Consider the following 18023-nt stretch of genomic DNA (forward strand, 5'->3'; position numbering starts at 1 on the left):
CGGTGCAAATTAAATTACACGCACTAAAAAGGCAAGGAAAAGAAAAGAACCGCTAAAAAAAATGAGCAGAGAAGAAGACGAGCTAAGCGTCAAAAGAAGATTAGTAGTGGTAGTATCATTTAAGGAAATAACAGACCTTTTCTGGTCCGTATGTCTCCTTTTTCCCTCTTTTATCTGATGTCGAGTCCAAAGCACCGACACAGTCTCCGACTTTCGCCAGGTCGCCGACCGATGCCGATTCCTCTTTAGTTGATGGCGTCTTGACTCGTTTCATCCGGTACTCCTAGCTTTCATTTGTTTATTCGTTTTCTAATTCGCTATTTATTCCTATACGCGTCTCATGTTGATTCGAAAATCGGATGGAATGAAATAGAAAGCTGTACAACTTTGTTAATACTTTTATTGTAATTAAACATGTTTTGGATACTGATTCTTAGCATACTGGAATGAACATTCTAGGTTTCGGTATTCTTTTCCTTTTTCTTATTATTAAAACTATTTCTCTGATTTCTTTTTTGTATTTGAAAATTTGCCTGAGTATTGTTGGATGTAGTAATATGTTAGCACAATTCGGAAAGCTAGGGTTTTGTATGCAATTTGTTGAACAGGGGCTTTGTATGCAATACTTAATTAATTCCGTACTGTTGGGTGCATCATCCCGTTGCAGAACCTTCTGCGAAAGCTGTTGGATAACATTTTTGCCCTCTACTGTTTGGTGATAGATTATTGGATTCATTTTTCAAAGTACAAATCTGTGAAAAGACAACTTGAATGTCTGTCTCATTTTCTATAACAGTAAACCAGTCGGACTAGTTTCTCTGTGTGGCTTTTTGGCTGGTATATCGCCACTGTTCTCATCAATTTCTTCGGCTATTATGCCTGTTGATTTTTCTTTGAGGTTCACTTATGTTTGTGTTGGCAGGTAAATTTGTAGAGCCAACTTATCCTGGAGGTTAAAAAAATTGGAATTGTTTGCATTGGGCTTTGAGCAGAGGTGAAGGGTTGTAATGGCTGAAGGGGAGGAGCTAGTTGAACTTAAGTTCAGAATCTATGACGGGACAGATATAGGACATGGAACCTATATATCATCAACAGCTATTTCTGTGCTCAAACAAAGGCTTGTTCATCAGTGGCCTCAAGGTTATTACCCATCTCTGTGTGTGTGTGTGTGTGTTTTTTTTTTTTTTTTTTGGGAAGCCATTACCTATATTGTAGATCGTTATCATCAATCGAGTATTCATTCAATGTTTCGAGTTTCAATCTTGTTCTCAAGTTGTATGTGTTCTTTGAATTCTTGACTTGCGATGGTGCTGATAACGCTAGTTATGGTCATGTTCAGGTTCCGATGGTCTAAAGATGTACTTCTGATATTCCTTTTCTAGTTTTATTTTACTTTTTATTTTTATTTTTTTCTTTCTTTCTTTGATAGTAATTGGGTGATCTCTTATGAACTTGTCTGCAAATTGTAAAAGATAAGTTGTTCTTGAGCTAAAAGTTAAGTTGCTTGTACTTCTCTCAAGTTCTTAACCGGGAGGAAGTTGTGCCCTGAGATTGTCATTAACTTAATGTAATTAATTTACAGACGAAGGCTTGTACAAGATTATCATCTGACCACACGTGATTGTTATATATTCTTATTGTTTTGGTATTTTCGTTGTTAAATATTGAAGGGGTGGATATGAAACTAGGAAAAAACTGGCATCAGAAATTATGATAGTTGGACATATAGACTTGTAGTTTATATCTAATCTCAGAGTATCAAATTCGATCCCATTTTCCCAGTCTGCATGTGAGAGATTTGGTATCTGGAGAGATTGCTGTAGTTCCTATCTCAACATTACAGACTTGTTAATGCCGAGGCTCTTTAAATCACTAAATTTTACCAAACATTATTTCCTTATCAATCGGATTGGCTAGAGTTGCTTGATTTAGATTTGCTGAAAGATCATATTTATTGTCGTGAAAATCTTATAATAAAGTCAAATCATGCACCCATGCATCTCGTTATATGGTCTTTTCTATTTAGATTGGTTTTTGTGATCTTATTTGGTAAATACTTGCTATCAATCATGCAATTTGCCTTGGTTCCTTCTGTGCATTTGGAACTTGCTCAGCATTGATCTTCTTTTACATTCTTTTAGAGCACTTAATTATGTTCTATTCGTATCCACAACTTTTAGATAAATCTATCGCACCCAAGTCAGCTGGTGATATCAAACTAATACATGCTGGAAAAATTTTGGACGATGGAAGGACACTTGCTGAGTCAAGAATACCCATTGGTGATGTCTCTGGTGGAGTTATTACAATGCATGTCGTGGTGCAACCCCCTAATAGTGGAAAGAAAACAGGTATTTTGGCTTATGCAACCCCCAGAATCCAACACATCCGTGGCAAGCATTCATTTTGTCTATGATTCTTTTAAAAATTTAACATTTGGATGAGTTTATGGTGTTCTAAAGCATCAGCCTGTTATCTTGTGATTGTTTGATGCTAAATTTTCAAGAAATTGGCCTATTCTTTTCCTTCTATCCGCTTCCTGGTGTGTTTCTAGCGTGCCTGGGCTGTGGAGGGATGTTTGCAGATTACAAAATGAAATTTTTACGGCAACCGAAGAAATTAACCAGGAATGATACATAATTGTAATATGACTGTCCCACCTTTATATCGTTGCCATCCGTTGTGCATTTTCTTGTTCGTCAAAGTCAAAGTTGTCTTATTTAGCCTTGTTTGGATTGCCGGTTTCCGTCAAAAAATTACATCATTTTCCGTGATCACATTTCCCTATTACATTTTTCCCTCACATACATCAAATTACAGTAATTTTTCCATGAAAAATCACGGAAAATGCAATCCAAACACAACCTAAGTTTTTATTTCTGGTTTTTTTTTTTTTTTTTCTCTATTTGGCTTTTTAGGAGAGCTGTTGGTTTTTATCTAACATTCTGCTTCCTGGCTTTTGTTTCTCCTCTATGCAGAAAAGAACCCAAGTAAGACACAAAGATGCTTGTGCGCCATCCTTTAAAGTCAAACAGTCTGCTTCGAGGCCGAATGCTGAGAGGAATTCCCTGTACATTTTCACCTTCCTTCCTTCTGTTGCGCAACGTAAAATCTCCATAGGATTTCTTTTCGGAAACAGGAGTACAACAGACGAAAACTTATTATTGGCATACATGAATTGGAAATCAACCCTTTTAAGCTTTGCAAGTGTTTTTGTCGTTCAGTGTTCATTCTTCAGAAAGGGAAACGACCGCTACGCATCACCTGGTATATGATGGGAAAATGTTGGGTACATGAGGTGATACGTGTGTATATGGCTATATGCAACTCCTGGTAAGAAATGGACGACTAGGTAATATAGTACCATTCCTATTCTGTATAGGTCGGTAATATGTATGTAATGCTTTCTTGGATTACGGCGTAAAATGGGAACACGGTCCCAAATTTTTTAAAAGATTAATAATAAGGAGCATATGCATGTTACATTTAAAAAAAAAAAAATTAGAATTTAAATTTACATTGAGATTCATTATCATTCATGATAGGAGTAACACTGCTGGTATAAAAACATTTTTATCATTTCACACTATTGATAATTAATTGAGATTAATTATCATTTCTCTTGCATTATAAAATATGTCTTAATTCACTTTTTAAATATTTTTAATCACTTTTTATTTCATATATATATATATATATCACATAAAAAAGTGTCATAATAATTATTTTAAATAATACTCTATGTAATTATTTTAAATAATATTCTGTGCAAACACCAACTCTTTATAATATGTTATACGCCCTACCCTGCTTGCTGATGCGGGTGCCAGGTACGCCCTAGAGGCTAGAGGTGCGAAATTTTTCACTCACATGACTTATTGACTTGGCTTAAGATGTAGCGTGAAGGAATCACTCATTTTTTGGGCTGAAACTTGAAAGAGCCCTCGGCATAATTGATAGTACTTCAATAAAAAAAGAGTTTGGTTAGACGACAGCTCGTTTTAATTGATTTGTTAAGTAAATAAAGTTTGAACAGTAATGAATGATTATTAACCCAGTTTAAATCTTATATTGAGAAGCATGAAAGTGAAATTTGAAGGTTGTGTATTTGAAATTTTATATTGAGAAGGATAAAAGCTACGTAGGCGGATGATTTTATAAAAATTTTTGCAAGTGACATGTGATTCTAAAATGCATGGTTTGTGGCGATGATTAGAGTTGAATTCACCTAAATTTTTATTTAACAAAAAAAATTCGAGGTACTGAATGATTTGGTAGTCGGCCATTAATTCAGTAACTATCACTAAAATATTAATCGACTTAATTCATAACGTACGAAGGCGTGACTGTCTATCTATCGATCTTTATTACCAACAAAAATATATAAATATATATATATATATCTATCCATCGATCGACACCGTCCAAGCTCACGCCAAGGCGCCGTCTCGTGGGCGGGGGAATTGGAAAGGATCTCTTAATTATTAGTGCAAAAAGGGATAATTTCAGAAATCTCCCCTAAAATTTCTAATAATTTCACTGAACTCTCCTAAGAATTGAAAAATTATACATACTTCATTTGCCATTTAAAATGACAATACTACCTTTAAATATTTTAATGAAATTCCCTTGTTTGGTATACTTATACTTAAAATGACTTTAAAATTATTTTTTCATTCTTTTTCCTTCTTATTCTTTTTTATTTTAATTTTTTGCCAATAAAATTGTAAAATTGCTATTATTATCTCTAGTTTCTATTGTAATCAAATATCAAACTAATAATTTTTTTGATGAGTTAACTTTATACATAATTCGATGTTTTTTGCTAATCTTTGTTTTCTATTTTTTGGTATTAAAATTAACAATAAATCAAAAAATAATTGCCCAAAATCACTACTAAATTATGATAATCCCACTACTCAAAAAATTCATAAATTTTGAATCAATTATTTTAATATTTTATTTTCTATTTTATAAATCTAAATTCATAATAAAATATCATCAAAAGTATCCTATTATAATGATAAAATTACTATTATAGTTATTTATCAAATAATAAGTATCGACACGAAAAATTCGATACCTTCTTCTTATAATTATATTAGGTAATCTTATAATTCTATAGGAAAATAAATTAAAACTTATTACATAATGGTATTTTTGGATATTTATTTAAAAATTTGACCAAGTCAATATTATTTTAAAATTTTATTACTAAAATTATTAAACTAAGGGAGGTATGTGTAATTTTTAAAACTTCACAGTAAAATTGTCAGAAATCTCGGGGGAGGTTTCTGAAATTATCCCGTGCAAAAACTTAGCAAAGGTGACGTGGTATCGTCATCAATCGACTGATTTTTCGGTTACTGGCTAAAATTGAGTTACGCCATAACAATTACCCTACTCGAACCCCTCATTCATCAACAATTAAGATTTCCCAAATCAAATTTACCACTATGAATGGTGAAGAGGACAATATTCCTATTCCCAGCCTTGTCGACCAACCTCAAGAAAACCAAGAAGCTGCCGGTGACGGCGAGAGTACAGATCAGCCCAACAGAGAAGATTATGGAAAGACGCTTTACGGGTGCGTTTCTTTTGTTTTTTCATTTTTCTTTTTGTTCTTCTCGCCATCCTTAACGATAAATTTTGATTCTGCTCGAGATGATGTTGGTTGCGTTTGTGGGTAGATGCGAGCATTATCGTAGACGGTGTAAACTTCGAACGCCATGCTGTAATCAGGTTTTTACTTGCCGTCACTGTCACAACGAGGCCATGGTAAGTAATCTGATACCGTGTGAAACAGATTAACTTTTTTCTTGGGTTTTTTCTTGATTCTTGACTTCGTTAACTTTCGACAGAGCGTTCTGAGCAATCCCAAAGAACGCCACGAGCTTGTTCGGCAAGATGTGAAGCAAGTACTTACTTCCTCTCTCCTTCTGCTAGCTGTTTCCGTCTAATTTGTTTTCCCATCTTTGGGTGTTTAATTCTTGTTTCAAATTATTGCTCCTTGCAGGTCATCTGTGCAGTATGCAATATCGAGCAAGAGGTTTGAGATTATAATTCCTTGAACTCGTCATAAGTGTTTACCATTTTGCTTGAATTTGACTAATCATGTCTCTGTGTTATCTCCTGTTACCTAGGTCTCTGGGCTTTGTTCAAACTGTGGTGTTAAATTTGGAGAGTATTTCTGCCACATTTGCAGATTCTATGACGATGATGTAATGCTATTTCAACCTTGTCTTCTAAAAGGAGCATCTATACAATATGCATACTGGCTTCCTACGTGATATGAGTTGTCAAATGGTATCATTTGTCTCTTACTTTTGGTTGCAGACCACAAAGAAGCAGTTTCACTGTCATGATTGTGGGATTTGTAGGTAACTGAGTTGGAGAATCTGACTATTTGTTACAACTGAAGTAGAACATTCCTTGTTACCCAGTTCTGAGAAAAGAAAAAAAAAAAAGAAGAAACTCTTACTTGTAATGTACTTGTAACGTTTTATGCTAATCATGGCCATGCAGAGTTGGTGGACGGGAGAACTACTTCCACTGCCCTAAGTGCGGTATGTAGGCATGCACTCTCATTTCATTTGTAGCACATTTTACACGAAGTTGTGTTTTCAAACATGCTACTTATGGTTCTATTATGTCCTTGTAACGGTCTCCCCACAAGATATCATTTCCTTTCTAAGGTGTGGAAAAATAACGTGTGACTTATCCATGCCAGTTCTCTTTCCCTGATTTCTAAGCATCTGTTCTTAACCAGACCCTTTTGGAAAATGTCAAGTTAACAAGTTTTCGCCCTACCTGACTCAGGAAAACATCATGGAACATTTCCAGGGGGGAAAAATACAAAGAGAGTAATCTTAGATTATTTATTTCAAATAACAGAGTATATTGTATTATGTTGATGTAGATGACAAAGATAAGAATGTTTTAGTGCTGCCTCTTTACTTGATTTAAAAAAAAAAAAAGATTGCTGCTGAAAATCAAGGAGAATGCTTTCTGGTTCTGCTATTCTGATAGTATTACAATGCAACATGTAAATATGTTATACAACAGGGATATCAAAAAATAATGAAATTGTTGGATGGATTTGCTATTTCATCTCTAGAATGTTAAGCATAACTCTGATGGAATGTTTTAGTGGTGTTGGAAAAAAGAAAGAATAGCCATAGGATAGCAATTAACTGTTGACATATTGTTTCTGAAGTTCTTGAATTCTTCATTGTTTGGATTACTGTATTTAGGAAACTAAAGCGTGCTTGTGTTGGGAAATGAGAGCAAAATGGTGGCTGATGGGGGACTGATACACTTTGTATTTCATAATACTTGCTATTGCAATTATCAAAGAGCACCTTTTGTATTTTTTTTCTGAAAATTTTTTGGAGCATCCTTTCATAAATGTATACCCTATATCCTGGTCATTCTATGAACTTGAAAGGTTTTCGCTTATAGAAGGCAGCAGCACAAAGGTTTATCATCCATTTAGCAGATTTTTTCTTTCCTTTTTTTTCTGGGGATACTCTTGTCATTTTCTTGATGTTTGAAAGCACAGGATCTTGCTATTCTATTGAGTTGCGTGATAATCACTCATGTGTGGAGAACTCAATGAAGAATCACTGTCCCATCTGCTATGAGGTTGGAATCAAGACCATATCTCCTTAAAGTTCTTATATTGGTACTCGTTTAATCTAATGTTTATGTATTGTTGCTAGTTTCTATTTGATTCCATAAAAGGCACGACAATTATGAAATGTGGGCATACAATGCATATGGATTGCTATTCTGAGATGATCAGCCAAAGCCAGTAAAGTTCAGCTTTTCTTGCTATTTCTTATTTTCTTCTGTTTTGAATCAATAAGCCAGTGATTGATTGTGCTTATTGTTGTCTTCTCCATTTTTGTTCTCCGGATTGTGCTTCACCGTCTAATAATGTCACCTTTGCATTGCATTTATCTTGTAGGTATAGGTGTCCAATCTGCTCGAAGTCAGTATTCAACATGTCCAGAACCTGGGAAAGATTAGATCTGGAAGTATGATAGTATTTTCTCATTGTCCCTTGCACATGGTTGTATAATCGCTCAGCTATGGTGTTTGTGCTCACTATAATTTTTTCGAAGGCTTTTCTTGGATTATTTACTTGGAAAATGTTCTTGACTAATTAAGTTAGTGATATGTGTGAAAAAAATTATTCAAGACAGGAAGTTTATCTGAAACATGGCCAGTACAAATTAGACAGGCATTTCATAATAGCATTGTGTCAAGACAATGCATTTCAAAAAATCTTTGTCCTGTTGCTGGTTATTATATATGTTAGGTTGTGTTCAGACTTGATTTCATCTTATAAGCTCAATTCCTCAATTACTATTTGCTAAAGTTGGACGATTACCATTGGATTAACCACCAGTTTATGATTTGTTACACAACTTTTCATTTGGACGTGAATTGTATTGGTCCAGTGATATACTGAGCCCCATTAGTTCTAGGGATGTTTCACTTTATCCATGGAGTATGTCTTGTGTGAGTATTACATAAATCATTGACTTGGATCAAGGCCAAGTGAATATCAGATTGACCAGTAACTTGCATTGGGCTTGGCCTCATGTTTCTTTCTGCTTAATAGAGCAGTCCATTCTTTAATATGTCGAGAGTCAGAAGCTGGAATGGCACTGAAAATATGTAGCGTTGTCTATTAGATTGACCGGTAACTCTACAATGTGGGTGAATTTCATTTATTCTACTGCTGGTCACTGAAATCACTTTGTATCCATAGACTAACCATGTGACTGACCCATGTGCATGGGGTCTAGTTTTCTCAATTTTTGCATGTAGAGTATTATAACTTAGTATCTTCCTGGCCTTATATTGGCGATCATTCTTTCTGGGACAGATTGAAGCTACAGCAATGCCTGAGGAATACCGTTATGAAGTAAGTCACAGTTTTTCCTGTTTCCCATTTTTTTAAACTTGTTGTCCATGTTTTTATCAGATTGCCTCACCTTGCAAGGCATGTATTTGAGGTTTACCTTATAAGATGTTCGTGAATTTTTTACCATGAGAAACTGATTGTTCATTTTGAATTTCTGTTATGTTTTAGTTGGGCTTGTTGGAAAGTTTACTGTCGTGGTGGGTCTGGAACTTATGAAATTTTTATTTAAGGGAGTACCTACCTCCTTTACAAATAGCAGTTTGGGTATGCAGGTGCCTGCAATGACATGTTTTTTTTCCAGATGTCATTCACAGTATTTCCCTTTTTGTTTTTTATGAATCTTTACTTCCTTTTTTACTTGTATTGGGCTAGTGATTGGCCAACTTGAATTTCCCTTTAAATGACGGGATATGCATTGACTTTGCAGGTCTCAATCCTCTGTAATGATTGCAACAATACTGGTAAAGCATCGTTTCACATATTTGGCCACAAGTGCAGGCATTGTAATTCATATAATACCCGCATGATAACAACGGGCGAGAATCATCAGTAACGTTGTTCTCCTTTTCTTTTCTCAAAATCAATAACCATGCTCAAATTGCCCCCAAAAGCTGTAGTGTATCAATTGTATGCTTCCCTGATTTATGATCTTCTTTCTTGATCAATGTTTGTAGGAGATATTCATTTTACTGATTCTTGTCACTGTTTTGTTGATGATGCTAATTAGTTGTATGCTTCCCTGGACTGTGATCGTTTCTTGTTACCGTGTCTAGGAAGATATTATCGTTGTTAACTCTGTAGATAGATCGTGCAATGAGTTTAAATTTATAACCAAAAGGGATTTGGAATAAGCCACCGTTTGTTTTAAGAATTGCATCATGTGAACTTTGTGGGATGCGGGGAAATGATCTGATCATCTTTAATTTGAGAATTTAGATTAGCATTCTGTTTAGACCGACGTAGGGACTAATCTTAAATGCGTATCTTTGCAATTGATTGAGACGGTCTCTCTAGATTAGTGTGTAATTACCCAACAAGGATGACGCCTCATCTTTATTAAAAATGTGTTAGCAAGAATGAAGGAGTGTCCTAATTTAGCAAATTAAAAATGTGTTAAAATAAAAACATAGAAAATCTGTTCGAGCCCATGTTACACAAGAAAGGAGCCAGCCATGTCCTTGGAATTTGTTTCAAAGCAAGTGGGGTTCGAACCCTTTAACTTAGAGTTCAATGACGGATTTAGTTCCTTTTTCATTCATGGCTACTGATCCGCTGTAACAAATTCTCTCCCCAATCATCCCCTAGTTTTATAATTGTTGTTTTTTATTATTATAATGATAACAGTTGTATATTGACGAAACCGTCAAAGGCGGCAGCCACAGTTAATAAAGCGATGTTGCCTTTTTTGAATTGAATTCAATAGCCGGGGACACGAGGGCTGGTTGGTCCGTATTGATTTATTCAGGGGTGGACCTTTAGCCAACAACGTCCTCGTGCCCCTGCACCTAACACTGTAGACGGTGTTCTTCCCGTGCCCGTCAGTCTTGGATCTCAAAATCAGCTGCCTGCATTGCAATGAATGCTCAACTCCTACAGATTTGCTTATTTGATCGACGCAATGCATGGTCTGCATAGATAATGAACTATTCCTTTTTTTTTTTTTTTTTTGGCTACCTAATTCTTTGATCAAGAGAAATACAAATAGAAAGAGGGAAGGATACAAAGAGGAGAAAACATACGTTTTCTGGACATTTTTTGTAATTTCAGAATCACTAAAATAATTGGCAACAGTACTAGTAGTGTTCTGGAATCTCTCATTCTACTTCGGATTAATAAAAACTACCATTAGGTCGTGAGTTTCTCAACATCAAATCAAATCCAAAATTCTTCCCTAGAAAAACCAACTGCTGATTTTGCAGGCAAAATTGCGCCGCGTATATACTTCTGATTCTGGCAGATGGAAATGTGACCGGATATGATGACGCCACGTGTCATATTGGTACACGTTTATGGTTTGAAATTGTTAGTTGTCAAACATGACCAATGCTTTTCTTTTTAGGGTTTTTCTGCCGGATGATAGATCATAGAACACTTAATAGTTAACATACATTTAACATCCACGTAACATATTATATATATACACATACACACTAACAATTATTTATATATATTTTTATTTAATTTTGCTTATCATTTATTAATAATTATTTACTTTCTCTAATTAATTTTATATTTTAAAAAATATGATACCTAAAATATATTGTAATTAATACCCTATAAACATCCGTTAGACATACCCTTTCTTTTACCTCAGTATAATTGTGTTCCCTTTTAACTATTTTGGATGCAAATTCCTCTTCTTAGGTCCGGCCTCTACTGGTACTCTACTCAGATATTAGTAGAGTATTTGGATGTCGTCGTCAGCGCTGACGCAACCTTTGATTGGGTTAATTTAGTAAATAAATGTATACCTCAGATAGTACTACTGCTACTTCTCCGGAAGCCTGGACACGTGGCACATAGTGCTCTGTCGACATCCTGGCAGTGAGGCCCGCCCAATCTGTTCCGTGATGCGCTTTTTAACCTTTTTTTTTTTTTCGGGCTTTTCTTTTCGTGAAAAAGAAGCAACGGCCTTTCAATTTAGTTGAGGCACGCGCACCGCAACATATAGAGTATTATTTCAAATAATTATTTTAATATTTTTTTTGATATGAAGTATATGATATAAAAAATATATATATATTTATGATATAGGTGATAATTTTTTTTAAAAAAAATTATTATCTAAATATAGCCATCATTTCTTATTTTAGGAAAGTATTAGAAAAGTTGGATGCCAAATGTATCATTAGCTTGCTCGTTTTTAGTATAGTTTCTTGCGAGCTAGATTTTCGTTGCGGATTGCATAAGAAACTTGACTTAATCTTAATGTCCCAATTCAATTTTCGAAGGGTATATAAATTCAATTGAACTCCAAACAAAGTGCGTGTTAACAGCCAAACAAATTTCCAGCAGGGAGAGACTCATTTCATTCCCAACGGATTAAATTTCTTAACTTATATTCTTTTTAGAATTTTTTAAAAAATTTTATCAGCACACCCGTCTAGTCTATCCGAGTTCAATCCTCTCTGAATTTCCTTTTAACTCAATTAGATTTATCCCCTTCCCTCTAGTATGTCTAATGTAAAGGAAGAGTGGACGTAGAAAAGAAATTATCAAGAGGAAAAAAAAAATATATATATATATATATAAATATATATATGCTAGACTCTAGTCCAGCGGCCAAATCTTAAATCTGGAAAAGTACCTCAAAATTCGACGCAGCCTCCCCCAAATTCGTGGATCCTTGCTGCTTGGTGGTCTTCACTCTTCACTTGCACATGATACGACTACAGCTACAACTAAGGACTACAAAAGCCGAACCAAAGTGATAAGGTTCAGAGTCATTCTAGTTCAGGAATCAGGGGTGGCTGTCTCTTCTTTCCCTCTGGTTCTACTTACTTAGAATTGCTCACCTAGTCTATCCTGAAACTTCTTCAACAAGCTAATTTATTAGTCCCGATATGCTACAAGAATTGAATTACTGGCTGAGATAAAAACACCAAAAAAGAAGAAGAAGAAAAGAGAAAAAGCCGCACGGGATGGTTTTGATGAAGAGTCAAAAGCCGGAGGAGCTGGAATCAGATGGTGGGGTGGTTGGACGGCGGGTGTGTGACTTCTGCGGAGATGCCGCGGCTCTTGTCTACTGCAGAGCCGACTCTGCTAAGCTCTGTTTGGCATGCGACCGTCAAGTCCATTCCACTAACCCGCTCTTCACTAAGCACACTCGCTGCCTGCTCTGCGACGCCTGTGATTCCACTCCCGCCACCATTTTCTGCTCTACTCACTCCTCTGTACTCTGCCAGAACTGCGATTGGGACACCCATACCTATTCTTCTTTCTCAGCTGTACATGATCGCAGGCCTCTTGAGGGATTCTGTGGCTGCCCCTCTGTGACTGAACTATTGGGGATCCTTGGGTTTGAAGAGCTTGGGAAGAAATCCCTTTTGCTTTCTGATGCTCCTGCTTCTGCTGCTCTCAAAGAAGCTAGTAATACCAATTCCAGTCGTCATGATGTTGATGATGCTGAAAGTGTTTATGAGCTGTCGGATCTGTTGGTTTGGGAGACGCCTTCGATCGTCAGTCTTGATGATTTGATTATGTCCAATGATTCTTCTTCTGGACGTAGTTTACAGGCTATGGGGGTTCCTCCCCTGCCTAAGGTATGTTTCCCTTTTTTTTTCTTTTTTTTTTTTGGTGGTGGGAATCTTTTTGGGCCTATGATGTCATGTGTTCTCTCATGCTGCTATTCTGTTGGTCTTTCCATACGTTCTGCAGATATGTTGGGCTTTCCATGTCCATTTTTAAGCTTTTGTTTTTATTTCCCAAGCATTGGGTCTATTCATACTTCACAGATTAATGTTAAGGCACATTAATAACTATCTATTCATTCTCTTGTACAATACTGGAAAATGAGAAATGTTTTCCGTGGAATTGTAACAAACTTTGGGCACTTGTGTCTTGAATTAGAATCGAAATGCTACATGTGGACAACACAGAGAGGAAATGCTTTCCCAGCTACGCCAAATGTCAAAGTTAGAACCTAACATCAATTGCGGCCAAGCGGATGTTGAACCCCTTGTAGGATTTCAACTCCCGGTACCCGAGCAAAACCTCCAGTTTGGGCAGAAGGATGAAAGCCTCGATCACAATTCTGAGCCAGTGTTAGGTTCTTCATATGAGGTGATGCTTCTTTTATATCTAGTTATTCATGGGCTGATTTATTTGATCAAGGCTAGATTCAGACACGTTTGGTTATTTCAAATCGGTTCATCTGCATAGCCAGTTAAAAACAGGATCTCCATACTAGGAGATGTTAGGCGATCTTAACTTCAAATCTTCAAATAGTAATAACACTAACAACTTCGAAAAAATGCTACTAGAATTTAGAGCTGCCATCTTCACTTCGACAGTATAAGCTGAACTGTTTAACGTTTTCCATTGTCAAACAAATTTGGATCTTGGCGCATTTCAGGTAGTTGAAACTGTATTTAATTTGTTCTAGATGGTACCGCTCATAATAGAAAGATCTTCTGAACCTATAATGTGCTTTGTTGCTTTTTCCTTGTGTTATTTTAAGCAAAGGGAAGGTAGAAAACATTACTCTCGGAAAATAAGAGGAAACAAAACTAACCCAAAAAAAAAAAATATATATATATATATATATATATATATGGAACGAAAGACAAGCAAGTGATCGTGTTGGGTACCTGCAGGCCAGCGCATTTCAGTGGGGCAGTGAAAAAGTTGAGGATGAAGTTCCGGACATTTCTGCCTTATTAGGTGAAAATATTGAGCTGAACCATATAGTTCCTGACAAAGATTCAGGTGTTGGTGACAGCCCAGGGCCCCTAAGAGGCAGTCACGAAGAGCAAATGCATCCTCCGGCAGCTGAAACCCTCCAAACCCTTCCTAGACCTGCTATTCGTGAGTTAAACAGCCAGGAGAGAGGCTCAGCAATTTCACGGTATAGGGAGAAAAAGAAAACTAGAAGGTACCTCCTAATCCATCATAAGGTGATGTTAGGACTCAGGACATTATTGTTGTGTTTACATGTTGCCAGTAAGGGAAAATTGTGCCACTTTTACTTGCAAATCCTCTTATTAACATGCGAGAATCCCTGTTTCACCATGTTTGAAAAGCTTAAAATATCTCAAAGTGGAAAACTTTTGCTTTAATGCATCACATCGTTACAGCCTTGACATGCTGCTGAAAGTATGATTCACATAGTATGTATTGATTAATTGCGTCGAAGAACTCTTTTTGAAGCAAGTTGTTTGTTGATTTGCAATCTATATAGGGGACAAAGCAGCTGCAAATTGATTCAGTGTATCTTTAACTGAACATGTAACCATAAATGAAATATCTATCTCCAATACAATTTTAGCCATGGCTGACCTACTTATATGTGGGTAGTTGCGTGTAAGTTGAGCCCTTAATTGTGATTGTCGAGATCAAGCATCTGGTACTGGTTAGATGTATCACATGCATACTCTGTTGATTTATAAGTTTTTGACTGAGAGATCTATAAAACAAACAGGTTTGACAAGCACATCAGGTATGAAACGCGGAAAGTTCGTGCAGAAAGTCGGACAAGAATTAGGGGACGTTTTGCCAAGATGGCTCGCTGAGGTGCCTCTGTTCACCTCTGTGATTTTAGGTAGGACAACACTTCGAAGTTTTGAACTGAAAGTAGCCATTGCTCCAAAGGATGTTTGATGAGATGGATCACTGAACTGCTGCTACCTTAGAAGCAGGTGTTCTAGTTGTAAACGAACTAATATATCTCCTGCTTCACTTTCAGTCTAAAGGCAACTTGATAGCCTTTGAAGTTAATTTTGGTAGTAGTTCGTAAAGCCAAATGTTGTACTCCATATGTATAGTTTAGGCTTCTTAGTTGAAATGTGGGTTTTTCACCAGCAGAGTTTGTGAATTGGCAAATATATGTAGTTGTTCCCTGTGTGTATATGGATAAATCTGATGCCAAAGCACAGCATGTAGAAGACGTAAAAAAATTTTCCTCCAACAGCGGATATGGGCTTCCAGCTCTTGCGGTCAAAAGTCAGTTCTAAAAGCTTCTCGAACTCCTGGCACTATCTTGATTAATTGTACTATCATTTTGCTAGTATTAGATCAAAGGTATCAATATATTGATCCGTCTAAACTTGTATATTGATAATCTGTCCAAACTCGTCCATTAATTTTGAATGGAATTAAATCCATTTATTTGGTGCGCATTGGATTGATTCGATTCATCTATTTATATTCATTTTAAAATAATTATACATTTAAATTCAACTTTTAGTGAATGTTAAGTAAATAAATTTGAATTTTTTATTAATCTAATAAGAATAAAATATCATATTATTTCTTGTCAAATAATAAGCAAAAAAATAGAAAAAAAAAAAAGAGAGTAGAATTCTAAGTGATTCAATCACAACAAGCCGTAGTATTTCTTTCGTGCAGAAAAAAAAGTCAGAACAGTTTGGGAAAAGTTTGCCTATTGCATTTGTGACACGGTTTTCCCAATAGTGCTCGTAAAAAATTTGCTGGGATACGGGATCTGGAAGCCAGGAATCCAATTTTGTGACTCCAAGTCGAAAACGGAACGGGCTTGCTTGCCATCAATATTCTTCTAGATGGCCCAACCCACACCTGTACGGAATAATCGTTTTCCGCTCACCCGAAATAACAACGAGAGTGTTTAGACTTTGAGTGCAAGGTTACTTAGAAAATATTTTTGGAATGGTAATATAACATTTGTTTGTGACGTAATTAGCATATATGATGTATAAAGGTACTTAAAAAAAAATAAAATAAAACAGCAATTGAATTCAATAGCATTTATGATGCAATAAAAACTCGGTTGTCTGGATGCTATTGGTGAATTGGCCAATCAAACGATTGATTGTAGCGGCGAGAACCACACGCAATCCCCAAGATCCAAAGAAGACAAGGGGAAAATGTGTATAATCAGAAGGCTTTAAGTTAGGAACTTGCCTATATGTATTATTATGTAATGTAACAACGTACTATAATTTAATTTCTAATCAACACCGGAACAAGTTACACGCGCTACTAATCAGGTGGCAAAGCAAGTCTAACAAATGGAGTTGCTACAATGCTAATTCCTAAAAATGCGTTACAATGTATGAGATTTTCCATTTTCCTATAAAGGGGAAAATGATGAATTTCATCCCTAAACTTTTTTTTTTACTAGTGCTGATTTTGCCTCTAATTTTTATTCCTCACTAATTTGATCGGTTAACTTATGTTGCAGTTCCAATTAAGGACTTCCGCGATGGCATCACCACATAACGCAAATGTGCCTCCTAATTAACCCATTAAATAGGAGTATTTTGGAAACTTTAGTGATGAGGCTGTAACAAGTTCATTCCACCTTGTAATGCTATCATAAAGCTCAATAAACTGATCAACAATCACAAAGTAATAAATGCATGAGAGTCTCTACTCTTTCAGTCTTCTTGGAAAATCCTTCTCACTTTTGCATTCCATGGTTCAAAGACTCGGCAGAGTTGTCACCGGAACAAAATTCTCCAATACTATATCGGAATGAAATGACTCCAAGATAATTCATCGTTGAGAACTCGACCCAGTCATCGAGAATTCGGCCGAGACATCTCCAAGACGGATAGAAACGGTCGAATCGTTCCGAGTCAACTCGATTTTTTATTATTTTCGCTAATTTTTTTATTTTTTTGTTTATCATATTTTTTGTATTATTCACAATTTTTAAAAAATTAAATATTTCAAAATTTGCGTATCACCTAGATCGCGATGGATATGTGACAATCGATGTGGAACGGTTCGGGCTACGACGACAATTGCGATCGCGACTTTGAATCGTGTTTGCCATATTCAATTCTAATGGGTGAAAAACATTTAACTTAGGAGTAAATATTTCACGATACGCCAAATTAAAAAAATAAAATATGATATGGCATAAACTTTTCAAGTGTATGTTTTTGGGTGTGTGCAAACTACAAAGCATTCATATTCACAACATTTCTTCTTTCGTCTGTCCCAAATTATAGTCCCTTTTCAAATTAAAGAATGTAGCTGTCTTTTAATTTCTCTAATATACCTTATTTAATATAAATTGTTATTACTAGCTATAAACTACCTTATTTAATATAGATTATTAGGGGTGAATATAATCTATCCCATTTAATGCATTTAGATTTTCCAAAACATTATTCGATATATGAAAAGCCAACTTTATTTAATGTAAGGGTATTTTAGGAAAATAGCAATCTAAATTTGTTTTTCTAATAAAGTTAACTACTTTTTCTTAAACTGTGTGAAAAAAAAACTAGGACTATCAAAATGCGACAGAGGGAGTACCATGATTCATTGTAGTACGTGACGAGTAATGTTAAAAACGAGAAACGCTTATTATAAGTGGTTGCAGAAGAACAATGCGTCGTAGTAGTATTTAAATTTCTTGGGAAAATATGGATTTTATGTA

General features: G+C 35.6%; 3 protein-coding genes across 3 annotated transcripts; all 3 read left to right on the forward strand.

Moving 5' to 3' along the window:
• The first annotated feature begins 45 nt into the window (after window positions 1–45).
• LOC113778274 (membrane-anchored ubiquitin-fold protein 3-like) lies at window positions 46–3379 on the forward strand. The gene is made up of 4 exons (XM_027323620.1): window positions 46–277; window positions 923–1140; window positions 2181–2351; window positions 2979–3379. The coding sequence occupies exons 2-4, from the start codon at window positions 1008–1010 to the stop codon at window positions 3023–3025; spliced, it is 351 nt and encodes a 116-aa protein (XP_027179421.1). The 5' UTR covers window positions 46–277; window positions 923–1007; the 3' UTR covers window positions 3026–3379.
• A 1997-nt stretch (window positions 3380–5376) lies between these two features.
• LOC113751133 (E3 ubiquitin-protein ligase MIEL1) lies at window positions 5377–9669 on the forward strand. Its single transcript, XM_027295010.1, has 12 exons — window positions 5377–5587; window positions 5691–5778; window positions 5862–5918; window positions 6017–6049; window positions 6144–6221; window positions 6337–6380; window positions 6526–6566; window positions 7562–7644; window positions 7722–7813; window positions 7970–8039; window positions 8897–8935; window positions 9363–9669. Exons 1-12 carry the CDS (start codon window positions 5457–5459, stop codon window positions 9486–9488), a joined length of 882 nt encoding a protein of 293 aa, XP_027150811.1. The 5' UTR covers window positions 5377–5456; the 3' UTR covers window positions 9489–9669.
• A 2552-nt stretch (window positions 9670–12221) lies between these two features.
• LOC113761652 (zinc finger protein CONSTANS-LIKE 13) lies at window positions 12222–15698 on the forward strand. The gene is made up of 4 exons (XM_027304731.1): window positions 12222–13197; window positions 13505–13717; window positions 14251–14528; window positions 15075–15698. The coding sequence occupies exons 1-4, from the start codon at window positions 12577–12579 to the stop codon at window positions 15163–15165; spliced, it is 1203 nt and encodes a 400-aa protein (XP_027160532.1). The 5' UTR covers window positions 12222–12576; the 3' UTR covers window positions 15166–15698.
• The last annotated feature ends 2325 nt before the right edge of the window (window positions 15699–18023 follow it).

The sequence above is a fragment of the Coffea eugenioides genome, chromosome 1 (assembly GCF_003713205.1).
Source record: "Coffea eugenioides isolate CCC68of chromosome 1, Ceug_1.0, whole genome shotgun sequence".
NCBI classification, from domain to species: Eukaryota; Viridiplantae; Streptophyta; class Magnoliopsida; order Gentianales; family Rubiaceae; genus Coffea; species Coffea eugenioides.

Excerpts from the sequence above, each read along its gene's own strand:
- LOC113778274 (XM_027323620.1), top strand. The coding sequence starts at position 1,008 with ATGGCTGAAGGGGAGGAGCTAGTTGAACTTAAGTTCAGAATCTATGAC. Across the intron at positions 1,141-2,180 it reads TGTTCATCAGTGGCCTCAAG|ATAAATCTATCGCACCCAAG; the intron begins GTTATTACCCAT and ends CACAACTTTTAG. Across the intron at positions 2,352-2,978 it reads TAATAGTGGAAAGAAAACAG|AAAAGAACCCAAGTAAGACA; the intron begins GTATTTTGGCTT and ends TCCTCTATGCAG.
- LOC113761652 (XM_027304731.1), top strand. The coding sequence starts at position 12,577 with ATGGTTTTGATGAAGAGTCAAAAGCCGGAGGAGCTGGAATCAGATGGT. Across the intron at positions 13,198-13,504 it reads GGGTTCCTCCCCTGCCTAAG|AATCGAAATGCTACATGTGG; the intron begins GTATGTTTCCCT and ends GTCTTGAATTAG. Across the intron at positions 14,529-15,074 it reads GAGAAAAAGAAAACTAGAAG|GTTTGACAAGCACATCAGGT; the intron begins GTACCTCCTAAT and ends TAAAACAAACAG.
- LOC113751133 (XM_027295010.1), top strand. The coding sequence starts at position 5,457 with ATGAATGGTGAAGAGGACAATATTCCTATTCCCAGCCTTGTCGACCAA. Across the intron at positions 7,645-7,721 it reads ACTGTCCCATCTGCTATGAG|TTTCTATTTGATTCCATAAA; the intron begins GTTGGAATCAAG and ends TATTGTTGCTAG. Across the intron at positions 8,936-9,362 it reads CTGAGGAATACCGTTATGAA|GTCTCAATCCTCTGTAATGA; the intron begins GTAAGTCACAGT and ends TTGACTTTGCAG.